Source organism: Ictalurus punctatus, chromosome 8 (assembly GCF_001660625.3).
Source record: "Ictalurus punctatus breed USDA103 chromosome 8, Coco_2.0, whole genome shotgun sequence".
In the NCBI taxonomy this organism is placed as follows: Eukaryota; Metazoa; Chordata; class Actinopteri; order Siluriformes; family Ictaluridae; genus Ictalurus; species Ictalurus punctatus.
The window spans coordinates 18473690-18494256 of NC_030423.2; the positions used below are offsets into that span (position 1 = coordinate 18473690).

A 20567-nucleotide genomic window follows, 5' to 3' on the forward strand; every position below is an offset into this window, starting at 1 on the left:
GGCATCATACCGAGAACATACCGGAAACCTGGTTAGATTTTATTTAAAATAAAGCACACGATTATTAGCAAACACACAAATCTTAAACAAAAAAAAAAGTTTATAAATATATATATATATATATATATATAAATAAATATATATATATATATATATATATATATATATATATTTATCTGTACATGTGCACGTATTGGGTATTTGTTATGTGCATAGAAATGTGGCTAGATAGCTTTGGCTTGAAACTGTTCGCGGCTAAAATGTTTTTCTACTCAAACATTTTATAATGAGATAATTATAACAGACAAGACTGGTTAATCATACGCTGTTTCCACACACAAAAAACCCTCTACTTTATTGACGATTTCTTGTAGTACAAATCCGGAACTATTTCAGCCAATATTGTTGCAGGTGGGACACTGTGATGGCGCGACACCTGGCTTTTCTGGATCTTATCTCCTGTACTTCCTATATAAGCGCTCTATAGTGGATAAAACTGTTTTTTTGTTTGTTTGTTTGTTTGTTTTTAAATCATATGTCGACTACTATATGTTTTATAGCTAGTCATTAGGGATATTTCTCCTTCATTTTTTATTTTATTAAAACGTCTGTCACTGAAGCTATATTTACGCGTGTAATTTGTTATTATTATTTTTAAAAAGTGTATATTTGTGTTTTAACATGCTAGTTAATTACAGCAGCAGCTCGGAAGATGAAAATGAAGTCGTTTCTACTAACAGAAAGCGCCGAAGACGAAATAATAGTGCCAAAGATGTGAGTCCAGGTGGGAGGAAAATGCAAGGAAATGTGACACAGGAAACCAGGTTTGGTGCGTCAGAGCATAAGAAGTCATAAACAACCTTTTTCACAGAGTGAAACTAAACACTATGCTTTTATTAAGGGTTTCAGCTTCAGAGAAGAATGAAGATTCATGTCAGGACTCTGTGGCTCGACTTCCTCTGCCTGCCTCCGTGATGGAGATGTTCAGAGACTCAGAAGAGCAGCACATAGATGACAGATCTCAACATGGAGGACGACTCAGGTCTTTCCAACACGAGAGAGGCAACTGGGCTACTTATGTCTATCTACCATGTAAGACTCAATGCAGGCAGGGATGATGAGATCTGATGTAAAGTTGTGTGACCTAAACCTGAAGTCGTGTGTCCCTCCCAGTCTGGTTCTAACACATTGGAGTAAGCTAAAGGTTCCTGTCCTACAAATTCCTTACTCTAACACACCGATTTCAACTTAGGAAGGGCTGTTAATTAGCTGCTTATATTGGAACCAGGTATGACGAGAGTAGGGAAAACATATATATACGTACACTATATGGCCAAACATATAAGGAGACCTGACTATCACACCGATATGTGGGCTTTTCCCAAACTGTCGGCACAAAAATTAGAAGCACACAATTGTTCCAGCATGACAATGCTCCTGTGCACAAAGTGGCACATGGGGTGTGTCTCAGACAGCTCCTTAGTTCAGTAGTCAGGGAACTGATCAGGGAGTCGGCCGTTTTATAAGGGCTGTCTCAATCACAAAATCCTTCCTGTGCACTGGAACGTTCACTCCCTTAAAAAAATTCCACAGTGCACTACAAAAACCAGGGAGCATCGACGCTCAGCGAGTTCCTTCACGGGAAATGATGTCATATTTTCTGAAGCCTCTCAGAAAAATGGGATCATGGACTGTATGAGAGTCACTGAGGCCAGAATTCGGAACCACTGACATAAAGTGTTTTCACTCAAAGCCCTGAATGTGCAGTTTCTATTTAAGATGATCCTGAAGACGTGTTCCTGGAGTTGCTGGATGAGCTGCGGGTTTGTGCAGCGGCTCATGGCGTCACCTTGACCCGGGCAGAAGAGTTTCACATCAGCCTCTCTCAGACAGTGGTCCTGCGACACCACTGGATTCAGCCATTTGTTCAGTCGCTGCGTTCTGCACTGACAACATGCAGGGGGTTCGTATCTGTTTTCTCTGAAATATCCCCTTTGACCTGATGATTGCTTCATGACATATATTAACTGTGAGCATTGATTTTGATTTTTGCAGGTTTGTATGTTTGGCACATAAACTGAAGGTGTACTCCAATCAAGAAAAAACAAGGTATGTTGTTAATTCTAGCTTGATTGGATGTTGTTTTTTTTTTGAAGTTGTATTATAATATTTGCATGTGTTTTAGGAACGTAACTGAGTACAAATACATTATTTGGAATGAACAGATAATGTGTTCTATACAGATATGAATCGCAGGTGCACTTTAAGAAAAACATTTTTACATCTGGTTGAAGACTAGAGGTGTGTATAGGGACTGGGATTGTTTGAGATGTAGCTAAAAAATTCATAGACGATTTTTACTTGCATGTGCACGTGCGATTGGTCAGATATGAAGTTGTGTGCCAAACAAAGACCATGTACAGGGTCACAGGGGTTTGAATTTGGTTGGTTTGTTTATATTTCAGGAACCAAGTAACTTTGTTATAAAATATCATGGACAGGTACAAACAAAAGTATTAACGGTGTGAACTAGAGTGAAGTAGCCAAGGTTGAGGAACTCTCAGAGCCAGGGGCACAGTGGTAGGTCATTTTTTAAATGATTTTTTAAAATGTATTTTTTTAAAGGAAGAAACTTTTTCTGGATTTGGCCAAAACTTGATTCAAGTTTATAGTTTAGTTCAGGGGTGGGGGGTGGTGGGGGCTACAAAAGTAATCAGTCCCTCCAGGATTTTGTGATTTCGCAATTGCAAGGATTAATGCAAAATCAAGTAAACACTGCAATATTCGGAGGAGCTTGCGATTATTATTATTATTATTATTATTATTATTATTATTATTATTATTTTAATTGCCTCCAATTTTCCACAGATTTGGGCTAAGACACATCATGTGACGTCATCACAACACGCATTCAGCTAAAGCCCTCTTCGATTCACATGCGTCGAACTTGAGTACAGCTAAAAAGACTCTAAAAAGCAAAACAATTTTGCTTAGTTGCAATTTTGCCAATTCAAGTATTTTTCTGCTAAAAAAATAAGTAAAGCACAAAAACTCCACAAGTTGCATGACAAATTTTGGAGAGAAAAAAGCTACAGCAAAATCAAGCATTTATGGCTTCAACAATCACAAAAAAAACTCCACGAAATCCTGTACAGACTGGGTAATGTAGCTAACCATTTAATAGAGGTTTGACTTACTCAAAATCTTTTATGTAAGTATCTGTTTGAAATCCGATCCAGTTCGCCAGTGATATCACTGTAAACATGTGGGTGTGTATCTTGCACTTTTCTTTTCGGCTACATAAACTTTGTAACACGTTTATACTCGTAACTGGTGAGTCAGATTTCAGACGCTGATTAAAAAATGTTTGTCATTGTGACATCTCATCCCCTGCAGGACTTTTCTCGGTATGGAAATCTCTACAGGTCACACGCAGCTTCTCGAGGTTGTGAAAAGTGTGGACGAAGTCATGGAAGAGTTCAACCTAAGCACTTTCTATGAGGTCTGCAGATTTCATAACAAAACTGAGTCAGATGTTACTTAACCACTGCTTTCTGTTGCTCACTGATTATTTGTCTTCTAGGATCCTTCGTTTCACTTGACTCTGGCCTGGTGTGTCGGTGACGTGACTGAGAAACTGCAGCATGCGTGTTTATCAGAGTTGCAGGTACAGTGCTGAGTATAGATTCATTAGTGATGGAGACATTTAAACAGACAGCTTTACTGAACATCTAATTCTTTAACATGATATTATGAGAAACTGAAATGTGAAATATAGGAACGAGTAACTTTAAACTTGAATAAAGCCTGTAATTCAAAAAACGCAGTAGTAGAGAAGGCAAACATTTGACTCAAAGTTTCAGAATGCAATGCAGGAATACCACACTCGTTTTCAGAGTTCCAGCAAAGACTAAAGGACTAAAAACTGCATGTGGCTGTACACAAGATAAACACGCTTTGGTATCTGTTATTTGCAGTTTTAAGACTGACTCGGAATTAGTTTTTGGCTGGTAATCTCCAAATCCTATTCACATGGTGAACAGTTTAACCTTTAACTAGTTGAACACCCTCTCTTATATTAATGTGAGCAGCTAAACAAGCAACTGTCACTTACTAAACATGTGGATAGTGACCCTGTCAGGTTTTTCATATCAGGCTGTTAGTTGCGTAACTAGATTAGCTGGCTTTAACTGAGGTTACTGAACTGTTCTAACGCCTGAACTGTTTATTTTCCTCTCTACAGTGTCTCATGGACAGCCACGAAGATGGCCCTTTCCAGATAAGGCTGAACTGCAAGGAGCTACGCTGTAAAACTGGGAATAAATTCTTTCTGTTCCCACTGCAATGATTGATGGTAGTTCAGAGGATTTTATAGTAATGCCTTCAGACACTCCAGACAATCAGAGTAGCCTTCCTGAAGGTGTGATTAATGCAGTATTTTACAGTGTAAAAGTTTTAATAAAGTGTTTTTTCTTACTAGGATACTAAATTAAATCAGAGAAACTGGAATTTCCATCACAAATCTTCTAACCCCTTTAAACAATGTGTTAAAATAGTTTTATACTGTAAAACACTGGGAATAATCCTGAATTCAGTGTTTTTAGTCAGTGCCTTAGTTTAAAATTAAATACACATTAAAAGGGTGTTAAAACAATTTAGAATAATAATAAGAAGAAGAGGCCTTTATTGGTCACATGTACATTACAGCACAGTGAAATTTTTTTTCTTTGCATGTCCCAGTTTGTTAGGAAGTTGGGGTCAGAGCGCAGAGTCAGCCATGATACGGTGTTCCTGGAGCAGAGATGTTTAAGAGCCTTGCTCAAGGGCCCAACTGTGGCAGCTTGGCGGTTCAAGCCTCAGCACTGCCAGGTTTTTGCTGGCTGTAGAAAATATATTAAAGCACCCGATTTCAATATATTTTATATTTCAGTGTCACTGGGTGAAAAGTCTGAATGATTCAACTTGGGATCGATATTTCATGGATGATCACACGGAGACTAAAAACTATAACTTCTCAAAAACAGTATATGCCCAAGTCTTACCTGGATACTGTAGATTTGTACCCAAGACCTGCTACTGTAATTATAAAGACTGTCCTGTGCTCATCCGAGGAATATTATTCCTAATCTGCTCACGCTGAACATGTTTTCAATACAGACACTAATTCTCATTGATTTTCTTCTTCTACATCTCTATACTGTAATGATTCATAATCCCACTATCCCATGTCACACAGAAGAGACAGTCTGGTTCCTCTTCAGGTATCTTCATGTCATCTCAGGAAGATCTCCCTTGCCACTGTCATGTCTGGCTTGATTTCTACAAAGCTCCTTTGTGACAATGACAACATTTACATGCTCATCAATATTTCTATATTAATCAGAATTTGGCAATATTTGAATTAGTGTTGATTTAAGACAATAGCCTGATTCCTCAAATTCTGATATAATATCGAATATACCTGTTTTAATGGGAAATATGTTACATGTAAACACCTTATTCAGAAAATCCACTGAAAGGAGATGAAAGTTGCATGCTCAGTCCACAAGGAATTGTGGGTAGCAACGGCAGCATCTTGAATCTCCTGGGAAATAACAGCGGGAAAGGGAAAGCGCAGGTGTAGCTCGCTATACTTACAACAACCGTGTATACAGGAATATTCCTATGCCCGTACGCATATAAACATCGTATTTAGAATATGGCAGCAACCCGAATATAGACCTTAAACAGAATTTGATGTGCATGTAAACGTAACCCATGTCTTTTCCAATCTGTGCATCAGACAGAAGCTGGGACTCGATCAAAACCGAATCTATACATGGGTTTCTGGGTCAGTAAAGTCTGAGATCACATGCTTCTTTTTTATTACTAGTGTACTACAATTGTATGTATGATGACTTCATCTGTGTCTCTGTGCATCAGTCTCGGAGAAGGAGGCATTTATTCTGTAGCTGTCAGTCTCAGGGATTGAGGCATGACATTAAATCAACTCTAAATCATATCATATCGAATCACTGGCTGCTTAACATGCATCACTCGTGCATCAGTCATCATGTGCTGAGATGTTCATATCAGTATGTGATTTGCTGCAATAAACAGACATTATCATCAGTTTCAAGCTAAATTTAGAGGAACTGGCTCTTCCCTGTACTGTTAACAGTGAAAACCTCGCTTTTCGCAACATCCGACACAATGAAACTGAGGCAAAGATTTGTTTCTGCTTATAAATGGCAGGTTCAGCTGTGCTGTAAATACACCAACAACACTTAACTGCATCAACTAAACTAAAACACAGATGAAATGCAGGCCGTTATTTTTACGGACAAGCTCAAGTTTTCTTCTTTTCGCCTTCCAAAGGGAGATTTTTATATATATATGAGAGAGAGATGTATAGAATAGGAACCAGTGCGTCATACACATTTAATCATTCATTCATTTATTTACAATTGACATTACCAAATACAGTTTAAGGAACTTGCTTAAGGGCCTCTATGATGGCAGCTTTGGAAGTGCTTCTAATTAATAGCCCAAAGCCTTAACTGCTGAGCCACCACTACCTTCCTGCAAAACCTGGTATTGTAAAACACCTGAGAAAATGAGTCAGACAGAGGACAGGTTAACCTTAAAATCCACATTGTTCAACCAGTGTAGAATACAAACACTCTTGACAAGTTTAAAAAAGGCACAACAAGAGCATTTTCTCTTTGTAACTAAAATGAGCAATACTGATTTGTAAGGGCTCATGGGATCACAGTCACAGAACCAAGGAAATGGCATTCTAGGACAGCACTGAGTAAAGCTGTTCATCAATAATACAGTTATCACATCCCTTTAACCCACCAAAAATAAATTTAATAAAACAACAAATCAATAAAATGGTGGTAAAACATGCAAGAAACCCAAATACTTAATGTTGAAATGAGTCCCGTTTGACCTCCAGAACCCACTACTTTACCAGAATAACAGCAAAAATAACGACCGATAGCTACAGAAACTGAACAATCATTTCTCTTGATTCTTAAACCAACAATTAGGCAAGTACTTGGGCAGCACATCTGACTTGCAATAAATGCATTAAGGGCACATTTGGAACAAAGAGGTTTTACAGCAAAAATTAGTCAAAATCCATTCATAATGAACATTAAAAAGACTCATAAATCTCTTCTTAAGAAATACAATGCTATTTACATGTAATGCTATATATACACCTTCAGTTTGACTGTATATGAAAGGTTATACCTGGGAAGTATGGCATTTAAACTGTATAATTTTTTATATATAGATGAGATTTTTTGATTCTGTACTAATGTAAATTTTACAAGTTGATCTGGGAATGAAAACTTAGTACAGATCACAGAACAACCGAGTTCACCGTAAACATGTCAGCATGAATATACTGGTGATGGAATGACCAAAGTTCAGATCTCTGCCTTGTGCATGTCTGCAAAGGCAGCTGTGTCTTTTTAGCCTCGGATTTAAATTAAATATAAGCAAAAAAAAAAAAAAATCAATAATAATACATTCAAAATATAACCTAATTTATATCTAATAAAACAATATTTTTGGTATAATTAACAATAATCAAAGTCATAGCAGTATCATGATTCACCGCAGTTCTCAGAGAAGTGAGAAGAAAAAAAAAAAAAAAAAAAATCACAGGTACATTAGTATTAGCAGAAGTGAAATAATTTAAAATGACATTAATAACTTAAAAATACAAAAAATTTTAACAACCCACATACAAACTTGCACTCCTTTTCTGACTGTGTCCAAGAACATACACATGGAATAACTCGTTAGAGATCCCTCATGTTTAAACAGACTAATGTATCCATCTAACTACTCTCCAAGACACAGGTACCCACATAACCACTGGACATTTTCAAATCAGAAATAAAGAAGTGGTAGTGGTGGATTTGGTGTAAAAAGCAGAACTGAGGCATTTTCAGTTAGGAATCTGACCCCAGTCATTTCTCTTAAAGTGGCATCGTGCCAAGCGCTATTCTAATGAAAAACCAAAGCATTTAAAAACAGAAGTAGTAGTGAACCTCAAAGGGGTAACATTTTCATTATAAAAGCAGAACGGAGGTCTTTCAGTCAGGTGTGACTGATCATTTCTGCCAATTAAAGGGTGGAGATGAAAGTGTTGTGTGCGTCAGGGAGCTAACAGCACGTTTTTAATGTATGCAACGGTAGTGTAGTTTAGCAGCATGGCCACATGCTCATTCCCTGGCAGCTCCAGAAGATGCACGGGCTGCTTCTGCTCGGCTTGCCAGCGTTTGCACTGCATGGCGCTCCTCAAGTTCACTGTGCCATCTCCGTCACCATTCACCACCGTGGGCTCGCTGTTTGGGAACGTGCTGTAGTAGTAACTCTCCTCCGTGGCAATGCCTGTCCCGTACAGACAGTGCACAGGAACCCCGGGGGCCTGCAGGGCCTGCACCAGAGGCTCCGTATCCTGGCGCATGGCCCAGCCATCCTCGAAGCCGATGTCCTTGAAGAAACGCTCGTAGTCTTTCACGGTGTAGTTGGCGCTAGGTGTGGAGACGAGCGGTACATCATGCGGCCACGTGTGTGCATACGGGAAGAGCCATGGCGTAGACACAGCAGTCCGCTGCTGGGTGCGGATTGTCAGAGGGCTGATCAGCGGAATACGATTATTATCACCTAAACAGGAAGAGCAGGACAGTTAAGCAAAAGAAACACTACTACAACAAACAATATAATTCTCACTCATATTAAACAACTGTAATGTGTAACTTGTTATTTCTATTATACTTCTGTTATTTGTAAATATATTGTACAAGTTCAGATTATTTACAAAATAATATTCAGTTACTATGAATACCAAATATTTAAATGAGTAAATGAGGAGATTTAGCAATTAAGGTTTCACTATTTATTTAATAAATTCCTTCAAAAACATTGACCATTGTGTCACTGTCCTCATTGTTGGGTCACTGCTTCATTGCCATCATTGCCTTTGTTTACAGTATTCACTGCTGTATATCGCAAATATGTGATTCATTACCAAAGGTGTTTGTGTCATCTCGTCATCTTGTGGTGATGTCATGAACAGGCAAGCTATAAAGCTGTTTTTTCCCCCTCTCTAAACACCATGGAACAGAAGTTTCTAGAGATGGTATTATGTAGATATCCAAGTTGACCTTTTATAGAGCGCAGTATTAAAGTTGAAACTAACCCGCAGTACTCTAGACACCTTTACCATACAGAAAATGATTTCTTACCACTGGCCATAACGCGCAGTGTCTTGGCCACGCCAGCCCACGGAGGGCCCAGGCACACAAATGCCTTGATGTATTTATCCTTCCAGGCCTGTGGCTGCTGGTTGAGGAAGTACAGTGTGTACATGTTGCCCATGCTGTGAGCGATGAGAACCACTGGACCACCGTATGTATGTGTCATGTTCTCAATCATCCCCTGCAGATTCAGAAAGTACTCCTTGTTCTCATCTGTAATAATGAAAATCCCAATTACAGCTTTGTTAATAAAAGAAAAAGTCAAGTCAGGGTGTCCCAAAAGTCTCCATACATAGAGGAAATGAATACTTTTAGCAAAAGGTCTTCCAAAAATTTTCATACCTTATATATAGAAGTTGTTCTTTATTTTGAAAATATTCTTTAATTTTATTATTTCTTCCCACATTTTAGAACAATAATAATGTCATGAAAACTCTGGAGTAACATGAATGGGAATTATGTTGTGATAAAAAATCCAAAATAAATCAGAATAATGTAATATTTTAGCATCTTCAAAGTAGACGCCCTGTTTGCCGAGAATTTCCAGAAATGTATTCTTGGTATCTTCTCAACTGATTTTTTGAGGAATCCCCCTGAGATGCTTTTTAAACAGTATTAAAGGAGTTCCCACCTATGCTGCACACTTATTGGCTGCTTTTTGGAAAAAAACACTTTTTGTAAATAAAATTTTAGTTTTCTAATGAAAGAGGAATATGTCGGCACAATGATATTTTTGTCTACAACACCTTCAGATCAAAAGGTTTTTAAGAGCATGAGAAACATTTCAGTCGAGTGTCTCCAAATTTTTGATCGAGAGAGAGAGAAATATATATTTTATCTATCCATCCATATTTTATATATATATATATATATATATATATATATATATATATATATATATATATATATATATATATATATATATATATATATATATATATATATAACATTTATTTATTTGGCTCAGCTCGCCTTTAAGAATGCCTTCTTAAAAAGAAGAGCTTATTGAAATCATTCTCATGGAAATATTAACATTCAAAAAGACTGAAAGTGTTGCGGACCAACCAAGAAGTGGACATCCACACACATCCACAGACGAAGGCAGAACCGACGTGCTGCTGGCAAACATAGTCCCCTATGTACGGAGGCTTTTGGGTCACCTTGTATATTTCGTGTTCATTATTTATGCCATAAAGATATGGGATTGTAATTTATTCATTCGTGCATCTTCAGTCAGTGCTTTCTCTTGGTCAGTGTTGCGTGCTTCCGGGGCCTATCCCAGGAACGGGAACAATGGATGTATGCCGGAAACTCTGCACAGACAGTAATTTGAGCTCACGATCGAACCAGAGTCCCTGGAGCTATGAGGCAGCAACACTACCTGCTGCACCACTGTTCCTCCCCAAAAGAATATCTACATCTAATCTACATCTATATTATTTTGATAGCAAAATATTCAACAAAAAATAAACATTAAATACTTGGCCAGGTCTAGAAAGTGGTCCTTTCCATGGTTTTTCCAGACCTGCACAAGAACTACGCAGTGCTGTGACAGTGCAAAACCACTTGGAGGCAATTTTACAATTCCATCATAAACACTTTAATGGTTCGTATCCAGTAATGGTTCTTGGTATTGGGTAGATTTACTAGATTTATTTATAATTAAACACAACTGTCAATGAGAATAAGAAACGTTTTGGTCATTTTGGGGACCAATTCAGATTTTAATTCTGCCAGGGACTATAATTCTACCCAAGATGCTCTGCAGTTCTTAACCACAGGGCATCATGAAGATGAGCCAAAAGGCTAAAATCTTACTCACTGGGAGCCTTTCTCCAGTCATAAGGTGCCCCTCTGACATCTCCGTCTCTGGTGTAACCCCAATCCACCATGGCTTGCACTATATTGAAGAAGTACCTTCCTGTAATGGATAAAAAAAACAAACAAACAAAAAAAAACACAAGCATGAGGATGACTGTGGACAGGTTCTCAGCACAGACTAGTGCACTTGTTCTTAGGTTTCATGGAGCTTGTTGCAGTGAACTGAAAGACAACAGTTTCTCTCAGATCCTCTAGACATTTTGCATTTATTTGACAGAGTGTAAGAGAACCAGCAAATAAACAAACCATTTTACTAAAGCACCCTGAAGCTGTTTTTCACGAATTGCTAGTGGGTGCCCGCGCCACTGCTGGAAGTGTAGCTGTTACTCACCCACGCTTTGTTTACTCGGGTCGAGGTACTCCAGGACAGACGTGCTGCCAAAGCCAGGCACCTGGATGTACACGCCCGGAGGTGCTTCGGTACTTCGAGTAGTGCGATTGTAGATCAGCCTGATGCACAAAATGAGGCAAATACATATAAAGGACTTGCCTATTATGTGTACAAACAGTTAGCACACAAGAAATATGCACTAAATGCGTATAAAACAAACATATGCATAAGCGCTATGTATTTAAAAATAAAATCATCATCATACCAAAAAGATTGTGCTACCACTTATAAAGGGAAGGTATTCGCTTATAGTAGTAGTTCTAGGGTGCCAATCTGTAGGGGTTCTCTCTAAAGTGATTCAGTTGTGTACTTATTACCGTTTTCCTTTCCATAGATGATTTAATGCGTCTCCATAAGCAGTGAATGAGAGCATGAGACAAATGCACCATGGCAAAGAAACAAATGTCAGTGCACAAAATCGAATCAGTGAAACTTTACACCCTATTTTCAGCAGTGAAAGGAAATCAAATGATTATTTATATATATATATATATATATATATATATATATATATATATATATATATATATATATATATATATATATATATTTTTTTTTTTTTTTTTTAAAGCAGGAACCAGGTGGCTACTAAACCTCACATTTTTAGCCAGTTGTAGGTACTCAGTTCCTTCTGAGAAACCGAGCCTGAGCGCAGGCATCATGATGAAAGCTTACAACACAACACATCCTGATCTAGCCAGTGAAGTGCAAAAAAATAACTCCGTGCTTATTTCCACATCTGTGTCTGATGACATACAGAAGAATCGTGAGAGTAGAGTATGAAGTTGCTTGTACGGACGTGAGTCACAGCTTAACAGTGTCTCAGACTTCCCTAAGCTACATAAAGTCAAAGACTGACAGACATGCTGATTTGACATCACATGCAAAACTCAGGGTTTAGGAGAATGTCCCAAATTTCCCCAATTGGAGATCAGAAATTCAGAGTTTTAGTCAAATGCAGGATAAATTTAAATACAGATGGTCTAAAGTGAGCACATACACACTACACGACCAGAAGTTTGTGGACACCTGACCATCACTCCCAAATGTGATTCTTTCCCAAACTGTTGCCATGAACACAAACCTCTACAGCTAAGCTCAAACATCTAGTGGAAAGCCTTCCCAGAAGAGTGGAGGTTATTAGAACAGGAAAAAGGGACTACATCTGGAATAGGATGTTCAAAAGGGACATATAGGTGTGATACTCGGGTGTCAGCTTTTCATTACACACCCGACCTGAGGTGTATAGACGGTGCAGGTTTGCCTACAAAACTTACCTGTGTTCTAATAATAGTTACCTCATATTATCGATCCAGCAGTCGATGGCCACAGGAACCAACAGCTCCAGGTTCAGCCACAGCGTGAAGTAATCTGTAGTCTTCTTGTAACAGATATAGTGGACGACGCTGGGTTTATCTAGCTTAGCCTCCAGCTGGTTCCCGAGATCGCCTGGAACTGCAGAGCAATAAGACCGAGTGAAATACCCAGTTACAGGCATTCACCGAGAGGAATCCAGCAAGGCTGCTTGTTAACGACACGATTTCTACCATATTTTTGCACAATCACGGACAAGCCTAAAGGTAGCAGTTATAGTCTGTTAATCCTGTTGTTCATTTTCCAACGGCAGCATGTCCCAATGTGTTTCATTCCAAAGTTTTATTTATTAAAGAATGGCATGACAGTTAAAAAAAAATCTATTTATAGTTATGTTTAATGTTGTGGAACGTCCATGAGCCGAGTTAGTTCCCGTCACACCACCATTCCCTCACCAGCCTCTCTTTTCCCTCTCTCCATTAAAAGGTAATAAGAATTTTTTAAAAAGAGAAAGAAACCAGGAAGTGCAAAATCTTCTGTTCCTGTGGTGGAAAGCTTCACCTCTGACTGTTCCTTCCCTGAACACTAAACATCTCATCACAGAAAACATATCAACAATTACAGTTTTAAATATCAGTTTATATAGAACAAGTCCCTGTATAAGTTGTAGGGCTGGGCGATACAGCTAAAAAATTTAGTACAATATAATGTTTTATATCATTCGGCATCGATAATTATTGATAAATCTGAATCTGTTTTAAACAGCACTGTACATGTGCAGAGCACTGCATATGAGCACGTCAAATCTCTCGTAGCTTGTTTCTCTGTACTTGCTCGGGGCATGTTTTTTTGGGTTTTTTTTTTTGCAAAGCTTACACACAACAGTATTCTGATGCTGGTCAGACGAAAAGAAACAAAAAAAAAAAAAACTGCCACACTGGTGAGCAGACAAGTCCTTTTTTATTCACAATCTCCTCAGCAAGCTCTGAACTCATTTTCGCTTGCGAGCGTGTGTTCTGAAGTCACATGGCGATGACACAACCAAACCCCACAGATACGCAACTTATTGGCCGGTTGCTTGTCACTCATAGTGCAACCAAACTTCTGTTTACATTTTATCGAGCGTTATACCAAACATTTTTTCTATCGATACCGATAAAGGTGTACCGTTGATAAACACCGATACCGTTTTATCGCCTAGCCCGAATAAGTGGTCTCAATAAAATACAAAAATTAAGACATTAATATAAACCCGTGATTTATCAGGCAGCTGACGCTACCGTCAGAGCTGCTTGCTATTCTAGAAAATTAATCAGCACTTTCTGAACAAACAGAATCGAGAATTTAACAGTGCTGTGGTGCAAACAAATTTACTGCTCAACTTTGAGTTTCTCTCTCTACACGTGTGTTCACATCTATGAACATCAACAAGGAGTCTGATAAGAAGGTTGCCTCGTTATAGATTAAGGGTTAAAAGGGAACGCTACCACTTTAAATTGTGGTCACACACTTCGATTTCACGCTTGAACATCAGGTTATCAGTTCCCTCTGTGTGCTGAGGCAACAGATTTAAAATGAAGCTTTAGGATAAACTCACCCTGACATTAGCACGTGTTCAAACAGTGGCCTATGTGCTCATTGAATGCTAGATAAAGCGTCCAAGATATCCAAGTTGACTTTTGGTTAAAACAACTCATTGAGGTTTAACTTCTGAGCACTGAATCATGCCTTATTGCCAGTGCTGCCCTTTTCTTTATATAAAAATAAATAAATTAATTAATTAAATAAATAACCCCTACAAATCTATTTTAAAGCCATTTCCTTATTCTATATTTCGACTCTTGTGCGCTTCTGTTTTGGGACAATTTACTCTATTACTTACAGGCCTCAGAATATTTATATATAATAAAAAATAAATAAATAAATAAATAAATAAATAAATAAATTATAATGAAAGAAGGGTAAAATAACTAAGAGAGGGAAGAGTTCTGAAACAGGGCAGCACAATATACAAAAAAACAAAAAAAAAACCAAAACAATGCAGTTATAGAATAAAACCCCAGGGAAAAAATTGTTGTACAATACCACAATGTGGCCAACAATATAATATGCTGAATTTAAATACTACTACATTTTTATTTAAAACAGCCAACACCGTGTTGATGAGCATAACTGTGCAAGGGATTCCTACGTGTCACACCACTGCGTCACTGCGTTTGCTATTCCTCTGTCAAGGAATAGCAAATTTATTCCTTCATTCATTTTCAGTAATAGCATTATCGTGGTCTGGGTCGCCTTGGATCCAGAGCTTATTCTTGCAGGCAAGTTTTTGACAGGGGGTAGAAGACTGAAGAACCTGTACACAGCCCATGTGGACACAATGCTACCTGCTGCACCATTGTGTCACACCACTGCGTTACTTAAAATGTAGTTTGCATGCTCTCCCCGTGCTTTGGGGTACTCTGGTTTCCTCCCCCAGTCCAAAGGCTGACTGGTATCTCTAAATTCGAATGTGTGTGCGATTGTGTCCTTGTACCCGGTCCAGGCTGTGTCCCCGGCCTTGTGCCCCGAGTCCGCCCGGATAGGCTCCAGGCTTCCCTGGACCCTGTGTATTATCAGCGGTACAGAAAATGGATGGATGGATGGATGGATGGATAACACACTATTGTTCAAAACACAAATACTTGCCCCAGTGTAGCAACCTATGGGTATCAAACCGAGGATCAGATTATCACTAGATCACATCTCGACGATACCACAGCAATGCGTGGTCAGGGACCATGGGCAAAATTGCTCTCTCTCCCCTGTCAATCACAGCCACACTAGCCAATCCTGGGCATCTGTGTGCAAATGTATGAAGACAATGGCAGATAGTGCTTGTGTTATGCTGCAGGATCAGTAGAAGTTGAGATCATGTGTCTTCGAGGAAGCAGATCCGTCACCCTCCTGTGGTGGTAGAGGTCATATGATGGCTGGTGTGTGTGAATTGGGGGAAATATTTCAAGTTAAATTGCTTTAAGGGCAATTGTCAGATGTAAAATAAATAAGTGAAGAGTTGTACCTATTCATGAGAGTACCTATTCATTTATAAATTAGAAATAATCGACATATAGAAAAAATGGAAATAAATGGCACAATGCTAAGGTTCGTTTTGTATGTATTTAAACACGGTCATGAACATCAAAGGATGCCACAAGTCCACCCCCCCACTGACACCAAAATGATTTAAATATCCATATTCCTGCCAGTAACCGTACTGTTTGTGACCGTAATAAACCTATCGAGTTGTAGATTGTTTTCTTAAAGTTATTTATCAATTGTTGTAACATCTTTTACCTCTTACCTGCTCTGTGATTCCTTGTTTCGCTTTCATTTTTTAACATTTAGGTTCTCTCCTTATACGTAGTATTTTTTGTGCGTCTAATTTTGAATCTAATATGTAAAAGACTTGCTCTAGTCCAGTATGTATTGTTATTAATAAACTCTACATTGCGCAACAGTAGTGAGAAGGTGCCTTTCCTGTCTCCCTCATGTGACTGGATGTCATATGAATCTCCACACAAACAAGGCAACTCGAGGAAAAACTGAACTCTGAACATTATATTTTCCCTCAATTACATGATGTCTAGGTCACACAGTCCATGTTTAAACCGGTGAAATTGGGTTAGTTTGTAGTTATGGATAGATTAAAACACTCAAACACAAACTCTCACTAGACTAAGACAGCTGTTTTAGCTGCAAATGTCATGCTAATATTACTATTTTCTACTATTTCGTGACTGAATCTAGCTGGCTGGACTTTAACAAGGGGTCACAGGTAGTTTTTTTTGTTGTTGCTGTCGTCTTGTTTGTAAACTATATTTCACTAAACGTTTAGCTACATGTGACATTTTCGCCACCACCTGCCCCGTCACGCGCTACTAAAATAAACAAGTCAACAAGTCGTAAACAAAACGGATAGGACCTTTAAGATCTGTGTCGTGTCATGAATAAATACCTGGTTTGTAAATGCATCAACTTACTCAGTACCACAGGAGGTCGGTCCGAGCAGGGCTTCCCATCGGGACATTTTAAACTTCGGCACTGGGCGAATGAAGCTAAAAACAACAACAACAACAAGAAGACGAAGAAGCCGAGCTGGCTCAAACAACCCATCTTCCAACGAATCATTTCTCGGTTACACGGAAAAAAACAACACCTCTGCGTCGGTGACTAAATCGTTCTGCACCAAAATAAAGCCATTGTGAAAGATGAACAAACTAACAAGCTGCTAGCAAGGTATGAAACTAGTTTACAATGAACGAAAGACAGGACAGACTCGCCTCAAGAGCGCTGCCGAAGTATTTAACGCCGAGCTCAGTCTGTGCTAACGCTGGCCGATGGCATCGATTCCAGTGGGCGGGGCTATGAGATAGCGGGATCGATTAAAATTTAGCCGACATTTATTCACTTGGCAGCAGATTCTTTTTTGCTGTGAAGTGGTTTAAAGGTGAAGCAGAGATCATAAGCACGGACAGTGGTATTTAACACTGAGATTCCAACAGCTCAGCAGAAACAAGTGTAGGATATTAATTTATACCACAGCGTAGATGAATGCTGTAACATTACACAGAGTGTCCTGAAAGTCTCCATGCATAGAGGAAATGAACACTTTTTTTTTTTAGCAAAATGGCTTCCAAAATTTTTCCTGGGAAGTGTTGCAGACCAACCAAAAAATGGACGTCCACGAACATCCACTGAAGAAGGCACAACCGAACTGAATTATTTTATCAGTGCAAGTCTGTTATAAGATTAGTCAGGACATGGTTGGGTTTCTGTGTGTAGAGTATTGGGACTAGATGCTGGTGAGCAGGGTGATGGTAAACGGAGGGATGTGAGCCCCTTACCGGGCAAACAGTTCACACCTCTACACAATAACACTGGTATACAGATAAAATGGACAGCACAAGTAACACTCTTTTGATAGCAAAACACCATGTACAACTTCCACAATACAATCAGACAATTTAAACCTAGTAGGTTATGTGAAAAAAGAAATACTTGTGTAAAAACAGGAAATTCTTAAAGCCCTTAGTGATACTTTCATATGAGTCATTAACCGCTACTGTGGTGTGTGACATCACAAATAAATTCAATGCTGAACACAGACCCCCCCAACACAGTGACAAATTCCATTTTTTTGGCCTCTGGTAAAGAGATTTAAACACTGTTATTGTTGGCAAATCAATGTTGTTTAGGTAGAATAATGAGTCTTTATTGGGCACATATACATTACAGCACAGTGAAATTCTTTTCTTCACATACCCCAAGCATGCCAGGAAGTTGGGGTCAGAGTGCAGTGTTAGCCATGAACAGTGCCCCTGGAGCAGAGAGGGTTAAGGGCCTTGCTCAAGGGCCGAACAGTGGCAGCTTGAACCCCAGACCGTCCAATCAGTAACCCAGAGCCTTAACCGCTAAGGCACCACTGCCCCATAATAACACTCTCCACACTGTGCTGTTATACGGATGTAATGTACTTCGGAGGAGAGTGGCACTCTGCTTTCGTGTCATGACGTATCACAACCCCCACAGCATGCATTATTTTTGTAAAACCGCATAGTTTGTCATTTGTTATCCCTTACTTATCCATTCATCTTTAGTAAGCACAGGGTTCCAGTGGCTCTAGAGCCTATCCCTGGAACATGAGGCTGGAAAACATCACAAGTCACCATGCACACACACACATCCACACACTCATTCATACCCAGGGGAAATTTTGCATAGCCAGTCAGGTGGGAACAAACCAAAGAACCTGGAGGAAACCCACACAGACGTTTTGGAGAACAGTAACCCGAGCTTGGGATCAAAAAGAGTGAAACAGGGATCCTGGAGCACTGACAGAAAGGACTACCGCACCACCTTTTACAAGTTGAGTTTAAAGGTTTGCATATATTGAAAAGAGAAAATAAGAACATATGTGAGTTAGGTTTCACATGTGTTTCTTCAGCACAAGTAACAAAAATGGTTTTAAAAAAAGTGTTTGGAGAGGAGGGAAAGATTACTTCTGCACAACACCTCCTAGTGGCTTTACTTATTAATATAGTGTCATGATTGATTTTTGTTGTTAATATTAGCTAAATCTATTCTTTAAAAAAATCATATCTTATTTAAATAACTACAGTTTAATGTCATAACCAACAATATCTTTAAACATAATTTTTTACAGCATTTTTTGTTACAAGGTAATATTTAAGTTAAAGCAATTACAGCATTACTATGATGCCTCATTTGAATTATAATTATGAATAGTTCTGGTTAGAGGGGAGTGATAGCAAAGCATTTTTATATCAGATATACTAAAGGTGATTTTAAGTGTTTAACATATTTAAGAATCTTTTGAATTACCAGCACATTCTTAGTATAATATACCCTCTGCAAAGTCATCTTAATTGTTCATATTATAGTAAAAATCTTTAATCATATGAGCAGAATATGGTGCCATGAGCAGACTATAAAACTTTGATATATTTTTATACTCTCCCCATTTCTGTGAAGGCTGTGGGGAAAAGGTTAAATAAAGGTTATTTAGAACAAAACTCTTTCACAAACCCCAGCATATAAAAGGCATAGTAATTATATAGTCTCAAATTGTCACAATATGTTCCACAGAAAAAGGTAAAGGAATTATTACTTAAAGCACAATATTTGAAAATGCATATAATAAAACTTAAATATAAAATAAGACTTCAAAGAAAATGGTAAAATTTTGCATATGTAGTTAATGCACCAATAAACATGATTCATTCACTGGTACATTTTCTTTTTTAAGTGTTGAGAAACTGGCACAAGGGCTGTGTGATGTACAGTATCTCACAAAAGTGAGATGAAAAGTGAAAAGTGAGGTGATGGACTGGCCAAGCATGTCTCCAGACCTAAACCCTATTGAGCATCTGTGGGGCATCCTCAAACGGAAGGTGGAGGAGCACAAGGTCTCTAACATCCACCAACTCCGTGATGTCGTCATGGAGGATTGGAAGAGGACTCCAGTGACAACCTGTGAAGCTCTGGTGAACTCCATGCCCAAGAGGGTTAAGGCAGTGCTGGAAAATAATGGTGGCCACACAAAATATTGACACTTTGGGCCCAATTTGGACATTTTCACTTAGGGATGTACTCACTTTTGTTGCCAGCGGTTTAGACATTAATGGCTGTGTGTTGAGTTATTTTGAGGGGACAGCAAATTTACACTGTTACACAAGCTGTACACTCACTACTTTACATTGTAGCAAGGTGTCATTTCTTCAGTGTTGTCACATGAAAAGTTATAATCAAATATTTACAAAAATTTGAGGGGTGTACTCACTTTTGTGAGATACTGTAACATAATATAATGAGTCATGTGATGTAGTTGTGGTGCAAGTATGTAGTCTTTTTTCATGCTCTTGTAGATGGCATACTGATACTTTACTGATCATCCTGCCTCCCTTTAATGCTGTGCAGTTCCATGTGTAGCAAATATATATAACAAAATGTATTTCTTTTGCTCTTTTTAAAGTTCACATGAAACATAAGAATAAGTAATCTCAGTGTGATCTTTGACCGTGGCATGGTTTTTGGTGCCAGAAGGACAGTTTAAGTCTTTCAGAAACTGCTGATCTCGTGAGATTTTTTTTTAGCCATGACAGAGTTCACACAGTTCACAAAGACTGGTGCAAAAAAACAACAAAAAAAACCCAAAAACA

At 38.5% G+C, this 20567-nt stretch overlaps 2 protein-coding genes across 5 annotated transcripts; one reads left to right on the forward strand and one right to left on the reverse strand.

The window, feature by feature from the left end:
- Nucleotides 1-400: 400 nt before the first annotated feature.
- Nucleotides 401-7100, forward strand: usb1 (U6 snRNA biogenesis 1). Of its 4 annotated transcripts, none has more exons than XM_017474193.3 (9): nucleotides 401-461; nucleotides 689-824; nucleotides 902-1092; nucleotides 1780-1963; nucleotides 2056-2109; nucleotides 3397-3502; nucleotides 3584-3667; nucleotides 4244-4354; nucleotides 4741-7100. In XM_017474193.3, exons 1-8 carry the CDS (start codon nucleotides 425-427, stop codon nucleotides 4346-4348), a joined length of 897 nt encoding a protein of 298 aa, XP_017329682.1. In that variant the 5' UTR covers nucleotides 401-424; the 3' UTR covers nucleotides 4349-4354; nucleotides 4741-7100. The 4 variants fall into 4 exon arrangements, 3 of the variants coding, with proteins under 3 accessions (XP_017329682.1, XP_017329680.1, XP_053538139.1); XR_008396848.1 differs by having other exon boundaries at nucleotides 402-461; nucleotides 4244-4420; XM_017474191.3 differs by lacking the exon at nucleotides 4741-7100 and having other exon boundaries at nucleotides 402-461; nucleotides 4244-4480.
- On the reverse strand, nucleotides 6416-17220 carry pla2g15 (phospholipase A2, group XV). Its single transcript, XM_017474190.3, has 6 exons — nucleotides 16869-17220; nucleotides 12831-12987; nucleotides 11473-11591; nucleotides 11083-11181; nucleotides 9249-9473; nucleotides 6416-8667 (listed from the first exon to the last, which is right to left on the reverse strand). The coding sequence occupies exons 1-6, from the start codon at nucleotides 17014-17016 to the stop codon at nucleotides 8156-8158; spliced, it is 1260 nt and encodes a 419-aa protein (XP_017329679.1). The 5' UTR covers nucleotides 17017-17220; the 3' UTR covers nucleotides 6416-8155.
- Between the last annotated feature and the right edge of the window lie 3347 nt (nucleotides 17221-20567).

Bases quoted from the DNA above. Each gene is read 5' to 3' on its own strand.
- pla2g15 (XM_017474190.3), bottom strand. From the start codon at position 17,016: ATGATTCGTTGGAAGATGGGTTGTTTGAGCCAGCTCGGCTTCTTCGTC. The intron at 9,474-11,082 runs GTGAGTAAGATT...TCATTATTACAG, and splicing joins TGACTGGAGAAAGGCTCCCA to ATGAGAACAAGGAGTACTTT. The intron at 8,668-9,248 runs GTAAGAAATCAT...CTTCCTGTTTAG, and splicing joins ACTGCGCGTTATGGCCAGTG to GTGATAATAATCGTATTCCG.
- usb1 (XM_017474193.3), top strand. From the start codon at position 425: ATGGCGCGACACCTGGCTTTTCTGGATCTTATCTCCT. The intron at 1,093-1,779 runs GTAAGACTCAAT...TTTCTATTTAAG, and splicing joins TACTTATGTCTATCTACCAT to ATGATCCTGAAGACGTGTTC. The intron at 3,668-4,243 runs GTACAGTGCTGA...TCCTCTCTACAG, and splicing joins CGTGTTTATCAGAGTTGCAG to TGTCTCATGGACAGCCACGA.